General features: G+C 35.4%; 2 protein-coding genes across 2 annotated transcripts; one reads left to right on the forward strand and one right to left on the reverse strand.

Moving 5' to 3' along the window:
• Positions 1–3,152: 3,152 nt before the first annotated feature.
• On the forward strand, positions 3,153–5,127 carry LOC143596413 (uncharacterized). The gene is made up of 3 exons (XM_077075193.1): positions 3,153–3,207; positions 3,944–4,894; positions 4,967–5,127. Exons 1-3 carry the CDS (start codon positions 3,153–3,155, stop codon positions 4,996–4,998), a joined length of 1,038 nt encoding a protein of 345 aa, XP_076931308.1. The 3' UTR covers positions 4,999–5,127.
• A 27-nt stretch (positions 5,128–5,154) lies between these two features.
• Positions 5,155–8,267, reverse strand: LOC143596417 (ALA-interacting subunit 3-like). Its single transcript, XM_077075197.1, has 8 exons — positions 8,089–8,267; positions 6,945–7,003; positions 6,773–6,847; positions 6,557–6,670; positions 6,406–6,476; positions 6,021–6,321; positions 5,634–5,923; positions 5,155–5,478 (listed from the first exon to the last, which is right to left on the reverse strand). Exons 1-8 carry the CDS (start codon positions 8,201–8,203, stop codon positions 5,424–5,426), a joined length of 1,080 nt encoding a protein of 359 aa, XP_076931312.1. The 5' UTR covers positions 8,204–8,267; the 3' UTR covers positions 5,155–5,423.
• Positions 8,268–17,355: the final 9,088 nt, after the last annotated feature.

Genomic DNA, 17,355 nt, shown 5'->3' on the forward strand with positions numbered 1-17,355 from the left:
TTCTCTGATATTCCGAAATTACTCCCAACTTTAACAACTTATCAGTAGCTTTCTCGACCCTTGCACGTTTATCACGACACTCAAACCAATAAAACAATCACTAAGTTCTCTAATACTCCCCAATTACCCCCAACTTTAAAAAACTTATTAGTAACCTTTGAACACAAACAAACTTTAACAAACAAAACCGGTGAATCAGAATCTTGTTTCGCATACCAAAAGAAGACGTTTCAACTTCAAAAAGCAAGATTTTACACTATTTCATTCAAACAAGCCATATACTGTATTGTATTGTTTCATCTACTTCAAACTACAAACCAATTATTCAATCAATACCATATCAAAACTTACTTAGTTTCAGCGGCAACTAGATCCCGACCTGTTGTCAAAAGTTAAAACAATTTCAAAACTAATAAGTACAGCACAAACTAAAACCCTAACAAGTACAAAAATTAAAGTAAACCGAAATACCGCTCTTCCTCGTCTCTCGATCTCCGGAAACCCTAGTTTTAACCGTGCTTAACACCTAGATCCAATTCAACAACACAAACATCAGTCCAATCAACACTATTATTAAACAAAATGAGTAACAGAAACAGTTAATTAGGGTTTCGAAGGTACCTTAACAGCCACCATTGCGGTTTAACTTCTTTCACATCTGTAATCGATCGAATAAAAACAATATTAAGCGAAATAGAGTTTGAATTGAGAGATTTAATAAGCAGAAGAAGAAAGAGACTTACGAAATTGAAGAATCGAAGAATTAGGGTTTGAGAGATTGGGGGTTTTTGTTCAACTTTTTTGGCCGTTTGGTCTCAAGATTTGAATTTAAAAACTTTTACACGGTCTTTACAAATGGACCCCTCAGTTTTCAAATATGTTATTTGTATCATCATAGACCTGTAAACTAACCAGACGTTTATGAACTGTTCTGTGAGAAGTTCGCTTAAGGCATATCTCATGGAATATTTATCAAGTTTCAAAAGTGTTCTAATTAGGTCGTTCATACAATTTTTTTTTAAATCGGGTTACTGAATCTTCGAGCATCATCGAATTTTTTGTGTCTAGAAAGCAATGTAAGAGAACATGTGGAGTCGGGATTTGCAATATATGTAGTTATATTTAAAACTTAAAAACAACGTTAATTATATTAAAAATCAAAAATAAAATCTACGTTACCACTCCACATCAACATGAAAAAATAGATAAAAAGATTTCTTCATTAAAATAAAAACAAAACTTGATAAAAAAAACATGTTAAAACCTATAATTTAATAAAGAATAATTGGATTTAAATAATCTCACTTTTAATGGGTTAGCCAATAATAATCCCACCTCCGGTATTTTGCCGCTGGCAGTCCCACCTTTTCAAGGTTTTTTGTTTTATGATCCCCGTTAAAAATAATTAACAGGGTTAAGTTTTTGCTAATGTGGCTAGTGACTTGGTTTTTTCATTATCCTACATGGCTTTTACCTTTTTTTCCCTCTCTGATTACTTACGTGTAATACTCCCCCATTTAACCCCTAAAATTATGTATTGAGCCCTAATTATCGATTGAATCCTCACCCACGACAAACTCAGACAAAAATTATCTGATGGACACTGTGCGCCGGTTGGAAGAATCCAGGTACGGTACCACGACCCAAGGGAATGTCGCGGTACATGATGCTTAAGGTGGAGGTGTCGTACTGGATTCCTACGGTGTTGTCGTTTTTGGCGGTGAAGAGCATGCGAATGGCGAGTGAGAGTGAGACGGTGGTGGCTACCGGAACGGCGAGGTTGATGTACTGCACGACCACTTGTTGGAGTTCGAACTGAGGTTTTTTAGGCTTTACGACGAGGACGATGACTAGAACGACGGTTAGGGTTAGGAGTAAAAGGAAGGAGAAGAAGAGGACGAAGCAGCAGCAGCAGCACCCTTTGATTGACGCGCCACCGTAGGAGGAGTGTGGATTGTAGTCGTAGTTACGGTGGTGATTGTCCGGTGGTGGTGGTTGGTGGTGATGGTGATGAGTCATGTTAGTGGTGACGGTGAAGGAATGAGTGGGATGGTGTGGAGTGATTAGTAATGGGTGAGAATTCAATTTTACACGTAAGTAATCAGAGATGGAAAAAAAAAGGTAAAAACCATGTAGGATAATGAAACAGCCAAGTTACTAGCCACATCAGCAAAAACTTAACCCCGTTAATTATATTTAACGGGGGATCATAAAATAAAAAACCTTGAAAAGGTGGGACTGCCAGCGGGAAATACCGGAGGTAGGATTATTATTGGTCAACCCATTAAAGATGGGATTATTTAAATCCAATAATCCTTTAATAAAATAAGAAAGTTAAGCGACTTAATTGAAACATTTTCTAAACTTGAATGACCTAATTGAAATACTTTAAAATTTGGTTACTATTTTACAAAGTTACCCTCTTTAATAAATGAACGAATATGAACAATTTTTTTATGTTCATGAAAACACATGTATGTTTGTTTTTGTTCTTTTGACTTTTTTTTTTCGTTTAGGTGTTAAACGAATGAACGTGTTCATGCTCGTTTTATTAACAAATGAAATTGTATATTCGTGTTCGTATTCGATTAAAGTTAAATAAACGAAAACTTACACAAACATACTTCCGTTTATGTTAGTTTGGTTCATTTAGAGGCCTATTTGTATACATGCTTGTTATAAAATGCATATATCATAAAAGATGGTTACAAAACTTAATTGTATATATCATGTTAAAATGACATGTATAAGTGTATAGTGTATACATGGTTCTCATAGTTATTTATGTAGATTTTAAATTATATCAAAACATATCGTTTTATTTGTGTTTAGTGAGTTTAGTACACGACATTTACTGATGCGTATGTTTTAAAATTTTTAATAAAAACAACCTTGTTCATATTTTTTAAAAATTTAATAAAAACATTCACTGGATCGTATTGTTTTAAAATTTTTAATTACATTAAAATGTGTATGTTATTTACATGAAAAAATAACCATTAAACTAACTTGTTCATATTTATTACTTTTTTAACTATTAACTATTAGTTACACATGTGTAGTTTATTTGTGCGTAGAAGAGGTTGAAGTTGAACTGGTTTGTGTCTACTCAACCATTAAAGTTTTAAAACTACGCTTAATGAAAATTAGACATGCCCCTTCCTCTTACCCTCACCGGGATCGACGCCAAACAGTTTAAGAGGAAGGGTATATCATGTCCAATTTTCATTAAGCGGGAATTTAAAACTTAATGGTGAAGATGGCCATTCAATTATTAAGATGTGACATTTTAATGAACCAAACGCTCTTAGAACGATTAAAAGGTAAATATTTACATTTATTTAATAATACATGTGAACCCTTAACCCATAATTTATTTGAGCAATATACAAGTTTTTTAAGCCTTGAAACAAGGTCCATCAGAGAGATGTTTGATGTGTGCAATGTTCATACAAAAATTATAGATTCAGGTGAGATCATACATACTCTAATGTTACTATTGAGATACCATTTCATAGCTTTGAGTATAAAGCAAGCAAAAGAACACACTTTCAATTTTTATATATTCAGGGTGCTTTTATCCATTCTTAAGCCAAGAATCTCATCTCCACCACCATCTCCTAAGTATCCGAACCCCTATCTCACACCAAAACCTTGTTTCTGTCTTAAACACACAAACGCGTGCATGAATATAAATACATGCGCGCACACACAAATTATATGCTATGCATGTATCTGCAGATAACACTAATAATGAACATGAACCATCGGTTACTAGGGTTTCTCTATGCATTCGTCATTTCTTATTATCATTCCTTCGCCTCACCATCATGCACGTATTCTAGTTACAACTATACTGTATCCGACACTTTTATATATATATATATATATATATATATATATATATATATAATGTTGATTAATAATGTATATGTATGTGCAGATGCAAGATCACCTGGAGTGTTGACTTCGAAGTTGACCTCGTTACAGAGATTTCATGTTGTGAATCATCTTGAAGACGATCTACCTCGGCTACTTGTCGATCCTCTTTGTGATTCTCCACCTTCCACAACCCCTCTGCCGCCTTCCACCACCACTCAGCCATCACCATCTCCGCCTGCATCTTCTTCCTCCTATCCCCCTGCCACCACTCTGCCGACACCATCTCCACCTGCCTCATCTTCCTCCTATCCCACACCGCCCGCCTCATCTTCCTCTTATCCCACATCGCCCACCTCATCTTCCTCCTATCCCACACCGCCCGCCTCATCTTCCTCCTATCCCACACCACCCGCCTCATCTTCCTCCTATCCCACACCGCCCGCCTCATCTTCCTCCTATCCCACACCGCCTACATCATCTTCCTCCTACCCCACCTACCCGACACCGCCTTCTTCTTATGGAACTCCTTACACACCACCCACTAATGCTAACCCCGGTTCACCCGCCTCCTACCAACCTAGCATTGGTCAAAGCCCGCCTTTCAGTTATAACCCCAGCCCTGGTCTGAGCCCTCCATATAATTATGGACCAAGCCCACCAACTTCTTCGTTTCCTTCACCTACAGGGTTCATACCTGCACCGCCTCTATTTGAGCCACCGGTTGTGTACCCTCCACCAAACGGACCACCGCCACCACACCATGAGCCGGGGTCTGCACTATGGTGTGTGGCTAAACCATCTGTCCCGGACCCAATCATTCAAGAAGCCATGAACTACGCATGTGGTTCAGGAGCCGATTGTGAAACACTGCAGCCAAATGGTGCATGCTTTCAGCCTGACACATTGTTTGCACACGCTTCTTATGCATTCAACAGCTACTGGCAAAGAACCAAAGTGGCGGGCGGCACCTGTGAATTTGGTGGTTCCGCCATGCTGGTCACGGTTGACCCAAGTAAGCTCATAAAATCATCTCCACCAACAACTTTGACCTTATTTGACTAATTATCTTAATTTCTGCTAACAGGTTATGATGGGTGCCATTTCATCTACTTCTAATTGGGGATTATGTTTCCATCTTTCACATGACTAGTAACAAGTTTTTGTAAGTAACTAATTGAAATAGAGACAGAATATGTTCATATCTCATAAAAATGATACGGGATTTTGTGTATGCATATACTCTGTTACTATATATTTCAAATAAATGCGAATGATATTGTGAGCAGTCATGCAGTAAAGACTATTGTACAGTGTATACTCAATAATATTAATACATGTTTTTCAAGCGCGTAACATAGTCATGAAACGTGTAACCGTAACATTGCGTGATCAAAAATACGAAAGAAGTTATATCTTGGAAATAAAATATTAAACAACGAATAAATAACTTTACTAATCTACACAACATGTAATACAGATCAAATACATACACGATCAAAAGGAGCCCTTTTCAACCTGCCTCATAATTGCACAATCACACATTAGTGACCACCTGGGTTTCGGTTCCATGACAAATAATTCGGATCTCCAAGATGCCTACAACAAAAATAACAAAAAACTTGCGTCATTTCACGATTTTCAGGTTCATGCTGGCTTTGACCCGTGAACATGGCCAATTTAAGTCTTCAACACACCTAATTTTACGATTCTATGTTAATACTGATCAAAAAACACAAAGAAAAACGAATTACCTTGGTTTAACAAAATATATGATAGTGAAAGTGGTAGCAAGTAAGAAGCACAAGCCACCAACTGCCAGATAAGCAATGCCAATAAAGTTATTTTTTCCACCAAGCCAGCTGGTAGTTGAAAGCACAAGTTTCTTCTTGCCACTGAAACTGTAAGTGTTGTAACGGTTCTCCAATACCACAGTTATTGTTTCACCAGCCTCAATATCCTGCTCAATTTTACCATAAAGTTTCCTAAACGTTGGAAGCGCAGCAGTTCGCATCCAAACAATAAGATCTTCTTGCTGATTTAACTGTCAAAAGTTCAAAACAAACATAATAAACATTATGGTCATATAATTTCATTTACTACTATGCAAACATATGGTGGTTAAGACTAAAAAGAATTACTGGGATAGATGTACTGAGAGTTCCACCACCAATAAAGCTACTGTTTTGGAAATTTTTTGGGAAGACGTCACTACCGAACTTTTCATCTCTGTCACTCTTCCATGAAATTTCCCGCTTGTTTATGGTTAATGACCGGTTGTTACCAGTGGAGAGAGTATATGTGTCATTGAACAAACTCCAGGCTACAAGTCCACATGGCACTATTGCCATCCCATTTGCTATATGTTCAGGCTTACATGTACTTGTGTCATTCTCATCACCACGGTTTCTCAGCTGCGTATCACTTCGGCTCTTGACATACCTGCAAAAGTAGGTTTTGTGTGTTTAGTCTTAAATCAAGAGAACTCATGTTATAACTTACAAAATGAAATGAAATGGTTGTTACCTGCGATGATTTTGATAGAAATTGTCGAGCTGATAATAGACATAAATTGGCTGCTTCATTCTCTTTTTGACCTAAAATTCATTCAATTGTGAAAATGTTAAACTTTCTAATCACGAAGAAATTTTTGAAAAGAAATTGTTATAAAACTTACTGTCAAGGTTCTGGTGCAAGTTTTATTGGTGGTAGCGTTTTGTATATATTGGACCTTTTGACTTTTTGTGCCTGTTATGCAGGCATTATCGTACCGGTCAACAATTTCAATTACCTGTTTGAACAAAAACGAATCCAAGATTACAAACTATAACAAGCAAGAAAGGAAATGTTCATGAAGTTAGTTAATAAAGACTGTTTTAAATTTCAATCATACATCATTAGAAGCAAGGAGGGAAGTAAGTCCTATAGGTATGAAGACAATTGTCACAAGCATGAATGCTGAAATCACCTGCAGTAGATTACATAAACAGAAATTAAACTTGATTCTTCGTCATAAGTCAATGAATTAGAAGCATAAGAAAAAACTGAAACAAAGATATACATACCCATTTTGGGGTAAGAATTGGCTTGCAAGCTGGAAGTTCTTGCTGTGTAAACCTAGAATCTAAAAAAAACACATACAAGAAATATAAATTAGTATACGCATCCAAATAATGTCTCAAGACCATATAGAAACACAAACACAACCTAAAGCATACATGATAAATCAAAAACAGTGCCTAATTAGAATCTATGTTGCCAAAAGCCCTTAGGACGTGCGTTTAGGCCCTCAGGCCACGGTGCTGCCATCCAGGCACTCCGGTGACCTTTAGACGAGATTCCGGATAGATTCTGGCAAGATGTCAGCCAAATCCTGAAAACCCTGGTAAATTTTTGCTAACTCCAGGCAAACTGGTTTGGATCATCCAAAAATGGCATCGAACCAGCTTAACCTAGAGCTAAACATGTCTATAACCTCTAAAATATATATGTTTATCTATGCAGTTAATGCAAAAAAATATCAGATATCGGTAATTTTAATATCATGCAGAATTTATATATCACACCAACAATTCAGTATACTCTCCTCATACCATCAACAAGTCAACCTTTTGCATCTTAAAAACACCAACACTTGTAGCAAGTAGGAACCGACTAAGACTTTAAAACACTAGCATCAAACACAAAAAATTGGCAATCACAACTTAAAAAACTGATATCGGCAAAATTGGCGATATATCGGTCCAATATCCGTCAATATCCCTGATATTATCGGTACCGATAATTTGCACCAATATTATACCAAGGGACCGAAATATCACCTGCATAGATGTTTAAGATATGTGTTTTGCTTATCTCGGACCTGAGTGCGTGTTGCACCTTGAGAACTATGATTATAATAACAAACCTTAAGCAGTTCAACGATCTACGGTTTTAATTGTACTATATCATACTTAGGGTCTATAAACTCTTATAAGCTCAACTAACATAATCAATCATATATATATGCACTAGATCTACACATGTTACCATATATCAGCAATCAAATACATGAAACACAAATATGATATTACAAAAAGTAATAATTAATCAATTAGCAAAAGGTAGTTGACTGCATCTAATATGTATGTTACTCGAATAATATCCATCAATAACAAATAATAAAAAGCTATAATAAACAAGGATCTAATATAATAGAATAAAATATACATTTAGGCCGCTTCGAATTTCTTCTCGGAGTATTTAAATCCGGTGATCCGTTGCCACCGGAGCTTGACGACGGCGCGTGTGCGTTCATCGGCGTTGAAGGATTACTATTCATCATCGTCACCAATTATTATTATTATTATTATTACTATCAAAACAATAAGATTGTGGATTGATTATTAGATCCAAATGATTATATATTATGAAGGATTTGAAGGTGGATGGAATGAGTTGTGTCTGTTTGACCAGTCTATACTCTGCTTTGACTTTGAATGTTCTTGAAGAAGAAAATTGGAAGCAGTCTGTTTGGTGAAATGGTCCTTTGACTGTTGGAGTTTGTGTGGTTTAAGTCCTTTTGCTTTTTAAGTTAGTAAGATTAGTCCTTGTGTTTTGGCATAAGGGAACGGAAGGGACGTTGACCGTTTGACCGGCCAAATTTCGTGAGATACTCTAGTTGAAAAGTTTTGTTTTTGTCACCGTAGCGTTTTTATAGGTTAGTGATTAAGTAAGTAGTAATTAACACTGAAAATCTAACAACGACATACGATTTTATTTGAATTTGATACTTCAGTTTGAATCAACCATCTCATTGATAAGAGGGTAGAGACATTTTAATACCAAGACAATTGTGATATATGGTTAAACAAGATGGAGGAAAAGTCTGTGTAAATAAAGTTATATGAGCATTCACATATGATCCATCAAATAATGCGGGTGAGGATTTTTTGTAATGTAGATAGTTATTTAGTATGTTTTGAGTAGATGAGAAAGAAAATACATTTATGTTTCTGTATATTTGAAAAATTCATGTTTACCCCTATAATTTTTTAATATTTTTTAAAAGTGGTTGCGAGTGAAGGGAATGAAAAGATAATAATAAAGTTATAAAAATGTATTAATTAATAAAAAAGAAGAAAGAATTATAGTAATTTTTAGTGTACAATTTGAATTTGAAGATAGGAGAAGAGAATACTATAATAATAGTTAATTAATTGTTAGAATTAGTTAAAGTTATAGTTATTTAAAAGGCAACGTATAAAACGATAAAAGAATTGTTTGATAAAAAATAAGATTGCTTTTATGAGATGAAATTTAAGTATTATATATTTGGTTTAACATAAATAAATATAAAAATAAAGTAAAATAAGTTAACTCATAACCTTTAAGCATAAAACACTAGAGATGTCGATATAAAAATGTTGAGTCGTTGATCAAAACGAATGAAGTAAAAAAGATTAAATTAGAATTCTTCTGTCATCATTGTAACAAAAATAATCAACTAAACCCGAGGTCCATATGCTCAGTCTGAAAAGCACGTATGAGGCACGTCTAGACGTGAGGCGCACTTGAGGAGCGTTAAGGCATTTATGGGAGATCATAAGTGTATACGAGGCACATGGCAAAATAGCAAATGTGTGGTTCCGGAGAGGCGCTTGCACATGGGCATTTTTGTGCATTGAAAGGTAGTGTTTTTAGCATTTTAGGTTGTACAAAAAGTTTATTATGAAAAATGATAGAGCTTATCAGAAATATAAAAAAATACATAGTTAACTTGTGGCTCATGTAATGTGTGCTCCTCATCTTTTGTATCACGCTTCAGCTCTGTGGATCCTATCGTGGTATCCCTTATAAGCGCCAAGAACTTTATAAAACAAAACATGTAAACAAAGCCGCCCTCTTCTTTTCACGGAAATATAGTATACGATCACAAATTTTATACCTTAAGAAAACGTTACAACTCACATCTTTAAAAGTATAATAAATATGTAATTTCTGTTTTTTATGACACAAATTTGTATAACTCACGCATAACACGGTTAGCATGTATAACTTAAAATTTGAGCATATTACTTTTCGGATCACACCATATTAAAAAAGTTGGGTGGGTTAAATTATATTGTATCACAAATGCACATTTTTAATTTATTTAAAAAAAAAAAGGTAAACTGGGATGGAAACACGATTTAAATAAGTTGTTAATGGCTAAGGTGTGAAATAGGAGGTTATGAGTTTAAATCTTATTAAGTGTAAAAATTTAATCTTAAAAAAATAAATAAAGAGTTGTTTGGAGATGGATTGATGCATTCTATGACTAATTATGGATTTTGAAGAGGGAAATGGGATTTGTAGAGTCTATAAGACTATTTTAAAAAATGAGTTTTAGACATGTATGATATTAGGTGATACCCGCTTAATTATTTGAACCGTTTTCTCGTATAGGAACAAGATATATTAGCAAGAACCAAATGGATGTTGACCATTTGAGCGGCCAAATTTCGTATGATGAGATGTCGAGCTCTTCGAATTGTTATTGTTAGAGTAGTTGACTCGAATGTAAAATAATATGTTATCACCTCGAACTGAAAAGTTTTGCTTTTGTCACCCTAGCGTTTTTATATGTAGTAGTTTCTTGATAGTGACTTAGTAGTGATTAACACTTAAAATTTAATGATGATTTATAATTCTAGAACGGCTTATAATCGTAATCTATTCAAATTACTCATGTATACATGCATCTTGTAAAATTTAAACCCTCAACTTATTGATAGAGGGGAGGCATCCGACAAAATATCTCTTAGAAACATGATGATCGATATAACTAAACAAGATGAAGGAAAAGTCTTTAAATGTATTTTAACTCATAATAATTAGTTAATTTATTGTCAAACTTAATTAAAGTAATAAAATTTAAGAGGTAATGTATAAAATGATTGTTTGATAAGAATTTGTTTGCCATAGAATGAGAGTATTAAGATGACACATCTAAATAGATGGTACATCTGAATAGTATAGACATAAGAGTTTTGGTTTTGTGAAACATTGTTTTTGTAAGGTTGGGCCTTTTTATACATATGAAATCGTCAGTGTTTTGTTGGGCAAATTCTACAGTTCGGGTGAAGACATCGGTTTAGGTTGCAGGTATGAAGACATCGGTTCAGGTTGCAAGAATGAAGACGCTGGTTCAGTTATTATATACAACTTTCATTTTTAAACATATATATTTGTGGTAGCTTGATTTTTTTATATATACTTGAAACTTTTTTATATATTGTTTTTATTGTTAAGTATATATTTAGGTTTCAATAAAAATGAACAAAAAAAAGGAACAATTCTGGTAGTTCATTCTACACGAAATAATTCAAATAGGTAAAATAGTCATTCTACACAGTCATTCAGAGGTCTACCAAACAACACTTACTGGTTCAACATTTACAGGTTCAGAGTCTTTTAATCATCTAGACCTCTTATCGATTCAACACTTAATGACTCAACACTTACCAAATAGTCCCTAAATTCTTTATATTTGGACTAAAAGATAAAAAATAATAAATAAATAAAATTAGTCAACTCTTAACCGTTAAGCATAAAACACTAGAGTTGTCGATCTAAACGGTGTTTAGATCGAGTAAAAGGAAAAAAGATAAATAAAAAGTCCTTCCTTCATCATTTAACCGAATAACCAACTAAACCCAGGGCAAAGCATGCTTAGTTTGAAAAGCACGTATGAAGTGCGTCTAGACATGAGGCGTACTTAGAGGATTCTTGAGGTATTTCTTACATCGAGTCACATATCAAAATTGCAAATGTGTGTTTCTAGGGAGCCTCTTGCACATGGCATTTTTTTTGCATTGTAAAAGTGTATAATTATAGCATTTTAGGTTGTATAAAAAGTTTATTATATATAAGTATTGGAAAGATGATGATAGAACGTATTCGTAATATAAAAAAATCATATAGTTACTTTGTGACTCATGTACGTGATGCGTGCTCTTCATCTTTTGTCTCGCAGAGCGTCTCCATGGATCCTATCGCTGTATCGTTTGTGTGCGTCAAGCGCTTTTTAAAACCAAACAAATAAAAGTCGCCCCTCTTCATTTTCATAGTATAAAATCACAAAGTTTATACCTTAATAAAGGTACAACTCGCACCCTTAAAAGTACAATAATATAAGTAATTATTGCCATTTATGGTTTGTATCGTTTGCAAAACTCATACGTTCACAGTTACCATCTTAAACTTAAAAGTTGTGCATACTTCTGGATCTTATTCATATTAAGAATGTTGGTGGATTAAATTATATATTATCACATAAAAACACATTTTTTAATTAGCATGCAGAATCACATGAGTTATCAATGGAGATGGATTGATGCATTTTGGGAGTAATTATTGAATTGGATTGGTATATTTGTAGCGGGAAATGGAATGTGTGGGAGATTATTTAAATAAAAATACGAGCTTGAGACATGTGTGATGTTAGGTGATACACGGTTATTCTCATCATTTACTCGTGTTGAAAAAATATATATTATAATATTAATATATTATATATATAATCTTAACATAAATAACAAATAGCGTGTTGAAGTTGTTATATAAACTTGAAGTAATTAATATTATGCGGCCATTATGCGTGTAGTTAAATATTTTATGTAATATCCTATTAAGATGTAAGACGACATTTTGTGTGATATCTGAGTTTTGAGGGATCTAACTGCAAATTCAGTAGTTGGTGTGTTTCCAAACCATGCTGAAAAGCTAAAATATCATGTGGCCACCACGTTTGCGTCCTTCTAGAATCGAGACCATGAAGTCATTTTCATTTTAATTTCATGGATTATTTTCATTTTACGTATTTTCAATTATATGCATGTTGTACATAGGGGTATTAATTCCTGAAATGATCTGAAACCCAACACGAACCTGACATGAAAATATATAGGTTTTGGGTCGGCTGACACGACCCGTTTTCTTAAACAGGTCAACCTGAACCTGACACGTTTAAAAACGGGTTAACCCGAACCTGATCCATTAAAAAGTGGGCAATCTATTAACTCATTTAAGAACTTGAAAGAAGTTAATATTTTGATTTTAAAGTTAATAAGTTTTAACTTTTAAAGCTAAATACTTAGATTTTTAATTTTCCATATATTAATTAACTTTTAAAAGTAAAACGAATTTCTTTATAAACTATTTTTATCTATTTTTTTACTTTCAACATTTTTATTTTATTAGTTTTAATCGTCCATTCTCTGGTTATTTTCTATTTGTTTGTTTTTATCTTGAGCTAAATATATTAACTAATTAACCTAAGTTTGTTAATTGGAATGAGAGATGAATACACAAAAACAACTAAATCTATCACAAATCATAACAAGTCAATAGGTATTACACATATTTGTATATGAACTTAAATTGGGATCACCCGAAACACAACCCGAACACGACACGAATTAAAGCGGGTTTACACGACCCGACACGAAGAAATATATGAGTTGGCTTAGAGTTAAAGAATCTCAACACGTTAACCCGCCAACCCGAAACCTATCAACCCGTCAACCCGCCAACCCGACACGATTAACACCACTTGTACAATTAATCATATATGATAAAGCGTAAAAATAATAAAAAAACGTGACACTGACTTTTTAAATAAAAATTATATTTTAAAGGTATATTGGTTTTTATCAATCTCAAGTATTGCCTTTTGGTCACTGTTGGTCCCAACTAACGAATTGACTACTGACGGTCTCAACTTTTAACGTATTTGTTCGTAATGGTCCGCGACTAAGAATCCTAACGCCGTTAGTTACAGGTTGCTGGAAAAACGTTTTTAGCCGGAAAAGTTACATTTTTTGCTGGAAAACACCACCTATATACCGCCACCACCACCAATTGACTCACCACAAGCCAACCACCACCACTTAAGCTCCATCAACCGATTCAGTCGATGGTTCTAGAGTTCCGGCGACCTTAATAATTGGGGCTTTTACTAGAAAAAAATTTCTACATGTCCGATACAAAAGGTTACAAAGATGTCTAGGACGAAAATGTTGAGTTTTCGGGGAAAAATGTGAGTTTTCCGACCAAAAATGTTTTTCCGGCGACCTGCAACTAACGGTGTTAGGATTCTGTTAGTCTCGAATCGTTAGGAACAAATACGTTTTAAGTTGGGACCGTCAACAACCAATTCGTTAGTTGGGACTGGAAGTGACCAAGACAATAACTGAGATTAATAAAAAACCAATATTCCTATTTTAAAATCAAATCAATTTTGGTAACCATATATTAGAATCACTTAAAAAATCACAATTGAAATTACTGAAAAGCCAAACAGATTGAGAAGCTTCTAAATTTGTTATGGTCTCTATGTTATGTATAGATTATGTTCTTGGAGTAGTGTAGATTAAAAGTAAGGATTATGGGTGTTTTTTGGGTTCGGTTCTTTAGGTTTCAAAGTTTTAAATCTTGATTCTAAACTCAATCAAATATCTCACGGCTTTTTTGGGTTTGGTTATTTCAGGTTGTGTTAATCGGGTTTCGAGTCTCAAAGAAAACATAAAATTAAAAAACTGCAATGCTAAAATTAAAACAACATATTATTCTTTGATCGTAACGTTAATAACCAAATAAACCAACACAATATGATAAAAAATTCAAAAGAAGAGTAAAACATACTCCAACCATAATCTTCTTTAATCAGGCGTTATTTGGTTGTTCGATCACGGTTGCTATTAGTCATAAACAATAAACATAAATTAACCATAAACAGTCGATCCATAATAGGTGTAATGACAAGAGTCGACTAAGTCCAGATTATGACAACTTTAGTGGCTAAGACTCAACCTATTATATCTATAAAAAATACATTTGGTTTTAAAACAAAAAGTTCAATTGGGTTTTTGAGTTGACCCGAAACCCATAAATTAGATGCAAGAACCAACCTTCAGTTCCGGTTCGGGTTGGGTAAGAGTTTTCGGGTTGGGTTTCGGGTAAAAGTGACAACCCTAGTAGGTATAGATGTGTGCGTGTATTCGTTCAAAAAATAATAATAAATAAATAAATAATAGAACCAAACAAACATTAATATGGGAATTTGATTCGTTACTAGAACCAAACAAACATTAATATGGGAATTTGATTCGTTACTAGCATATAAACAATTTGATTCGCTACTAGCATCGAGTCTACGTGGGCTTCCAGATGTTTGGCTCCTAATTTCTTTGTTATTCTTAGACCCGCCAGGAGTGCTTTGTATTCCATATCATTATTCGTGATTTTAAAGTATAGGTGAATAGCGTATGTGAACTCGTGGCCTTTTGGGTCTTTTAGCTTCAACCCTGCACCAGAGCCTTCATCATTTGATGCCCCGTTTATGTATAATTGCCAAACTTGTTCTTTCTGCTAATCTACGGGAAGTTCCAAGTCCTTTTGGCATTCGTCTTCCCGCGTTATGGGTACCTCGGCCAAAACTTGGCCTTTGATCATAGGCCTGAGTTTATACTCGATTGCATGCTCTCCCAGTTTAATGGCCCACTTGGCTAGCCTTTCTAAAAGTTCTGGCTTGCTCAGTACATTTTGTAGCTGATAATTTATAAGAACATTGATTGAGTGTCCTTGGACATATCTCCGCAGACGACACGCCGCTTGAACCAATGACATGACTAGCTTTTCCAGCGTGGAATACCTGGTTCCTGCGTCTATTAACATGCGACTGATATAGTAGATAGGCGTTTGAATTTTATCTCTATCTACAAGCAGTGCTATACTGACTGCTCTGTCAGAGGCGGCCAGGTACATTGTTTACGGCTCTTCTGGCTTTGGTGCTGTAAGCGTTGGGAGTTCTGCAAGACGCGCTTTGATCTCTTAGAATGCGTTTTCTGCTTCCACTGTCCATCAAAACTGTGTTTTCTTGAGACAATTTCTCAGCGTTGAAGCAAACGGGAAGGATCTGTCAGCGTGGTTTGATAGGAATCTGTTCAGCGCGACTAGCCGTCCATTCAACGTTTGGACCTGCTTAATTGTGGTGGGAGAAGGCCTTTTAACAATAGCTCTAATCTTTTCTAGGTTCGCTTCGAAAACACCAGCAGTGACAATAACCCCCAAAACCTTACCTTCTTCCATTCCAAAAGAGCATATACCCGGGTTAAGTTTCATGCTGATCCTGCATAGAGTTTTGAAGGTTTCTTCGATATCTTTTAGCATCGATGATTCAGCATCAATCTTGATTACCAGGTCATTTATATAAACTTCCAAGTTTCTTCCAATTTTCTCTTTGATTTCTCGGTCCATCAGGCCCTGGTACGTGGACCCAACATTTTCCAACCCAAACGGCAACATTTTGTAACAGTATGTACCATTATCTGTGCGAAATTTTTGTATTGTCCTAATCCCCTGCCTCCATGTGGATATGATGATATCCCTTGTAAGCATCTAGGAAACATTTGTACCGGAAGAGTACTAGCACATCTACTTTCAAGTCTATTTCTGGCAAGGGATAACAATCTTTGGGGCACGCTTTGTTAAGATATTTGAAATCAATGCACATCCTCCATTGTCCATTTTCTTTGGGTACCATAACTGGGTTAGCTACCCATGTTTGGTATTGGATTGTGCGGATGATTCCTGCATCCACTAGCTGTTGCACTTGCCCATTACAAGCTTTCGCTTGTTCTGGTCCCATCTTTCTCCGCTTTTGTACGACTGGGACAAAAGCTGGATTTACTTTCAGCTGGTAGTCCGCTTTGGACCTTGGTACTCTCGTCATGTCTGCGGGTGTTTAGGAGAATACATCAATGTTGCTGATGAGGAGTCTCTTTAGCGCCAAACGAGTGGGATTTGAGAGTGTAGACCCTATGGTAACGTTTTGCTCTAGGAATTTTCCATTGAGCACCCATTTTTCTGGCTGTCTTTGCCCCTCGAATTTCATTGTTTTCTTTGGCAAGACGTTTGTATTTGCCACATGGCATTCACGGTTAGCATGGATCATTGCTACTCCTGTGGTTGGTACTCCTCGTATCCCATGCGTTGTGGATGGGTTGGCATTAAAGTCCCTTATCGCTCCTCTCCCCAAGATGATATCATAATATGGATGTGGAGTTTCCATGACAAGAAGTCCACGTCCTTTGTTCTTGAATGTTGGGTCGCTAAGAGTAACCGGAAACGATAGCTGCCCCAACGGGTATTCAACGCTCTGGTTAAAAAAGGTTATTGGCGCATTGACGGGATTAAGCGACGCTTGTCTTCTTCTTCCAGTAGGTCAAAACATTTCCGATACATTATATCAGACATGGATCCTGCGTCGACGAAGAAGTGGTATGTCCTATAATGTCCAAAAATGGCAGTGATCACCAGTGGTGCCTTTTTGTTTGCGCCGCCTTTCACTTTTAGAAAAATGACCTGTTCTTCCTTCCATGCGGCATGTTCTGTCTGTAGGCGCTTCTTGTTCTTAGCGCAACCCAAAATCATGTTGGCATGGAGGTCTTTTAT

The sequence above is a fragment of the Bidens hawaiensis genome, unplaced genomic scaffold, assembly GCF_021521415.1.
Source record: "Bidens hawaiensis isolate Kalapana, Puna unplaced genomic scaffold, B.hawaiensis_p1.1 tig00046359_1, whole genome shotgun sequence".
NCBI lineage: Eukaryota > Viridiplantae > Streptophyta > Magnoliopsida > Asterales > Asteraceae > Bidens > Bidens hawaiensis.

Coding starts and splice junctions, on each gene's coding strand:
- LOC143596413 (XM_077075193.1), top strand. CDS start 3,153: ATGCCCCTTCCTCTTACCCTCACCGGGATCGACGCCAAACAGTTTAAG. Junction 3,208..3,943: donor CAAACAGTTTAAGAGGAAGG/GTATATCATGTC, acceptor ATGTATGTGCAG/ATGCAAGATCACCTGGAGTG. Junction 4,895..4,966: donor GCTGGTCACGGTTGACCCAA/GTAAGCTCATAA, acceptor TTCTGCTAACAG/GTTATGATGGGTGCCATTTC.
- LOC143596417 (XM_077075197.1), bottom strand. CDS start 8,203: ATGATGAATAGTAATCCTTCAACGCCGATGAACGCACACGCGCCGTCG. Junction 7,004..8,088: donor AAATTCGAAGCGGCCTAAAT/GTATATTTTATT, acceptor TGTTTTTTTTAG/ATTCTAGGTTTACACAGCAA. Junction 6,477..6,556: donor CTTGCACCAGAACCTTGACA/GTAAGTTTTATA, acceptor AATGAATTTTAG/GTCAAAAAGAGAATGAAGCA.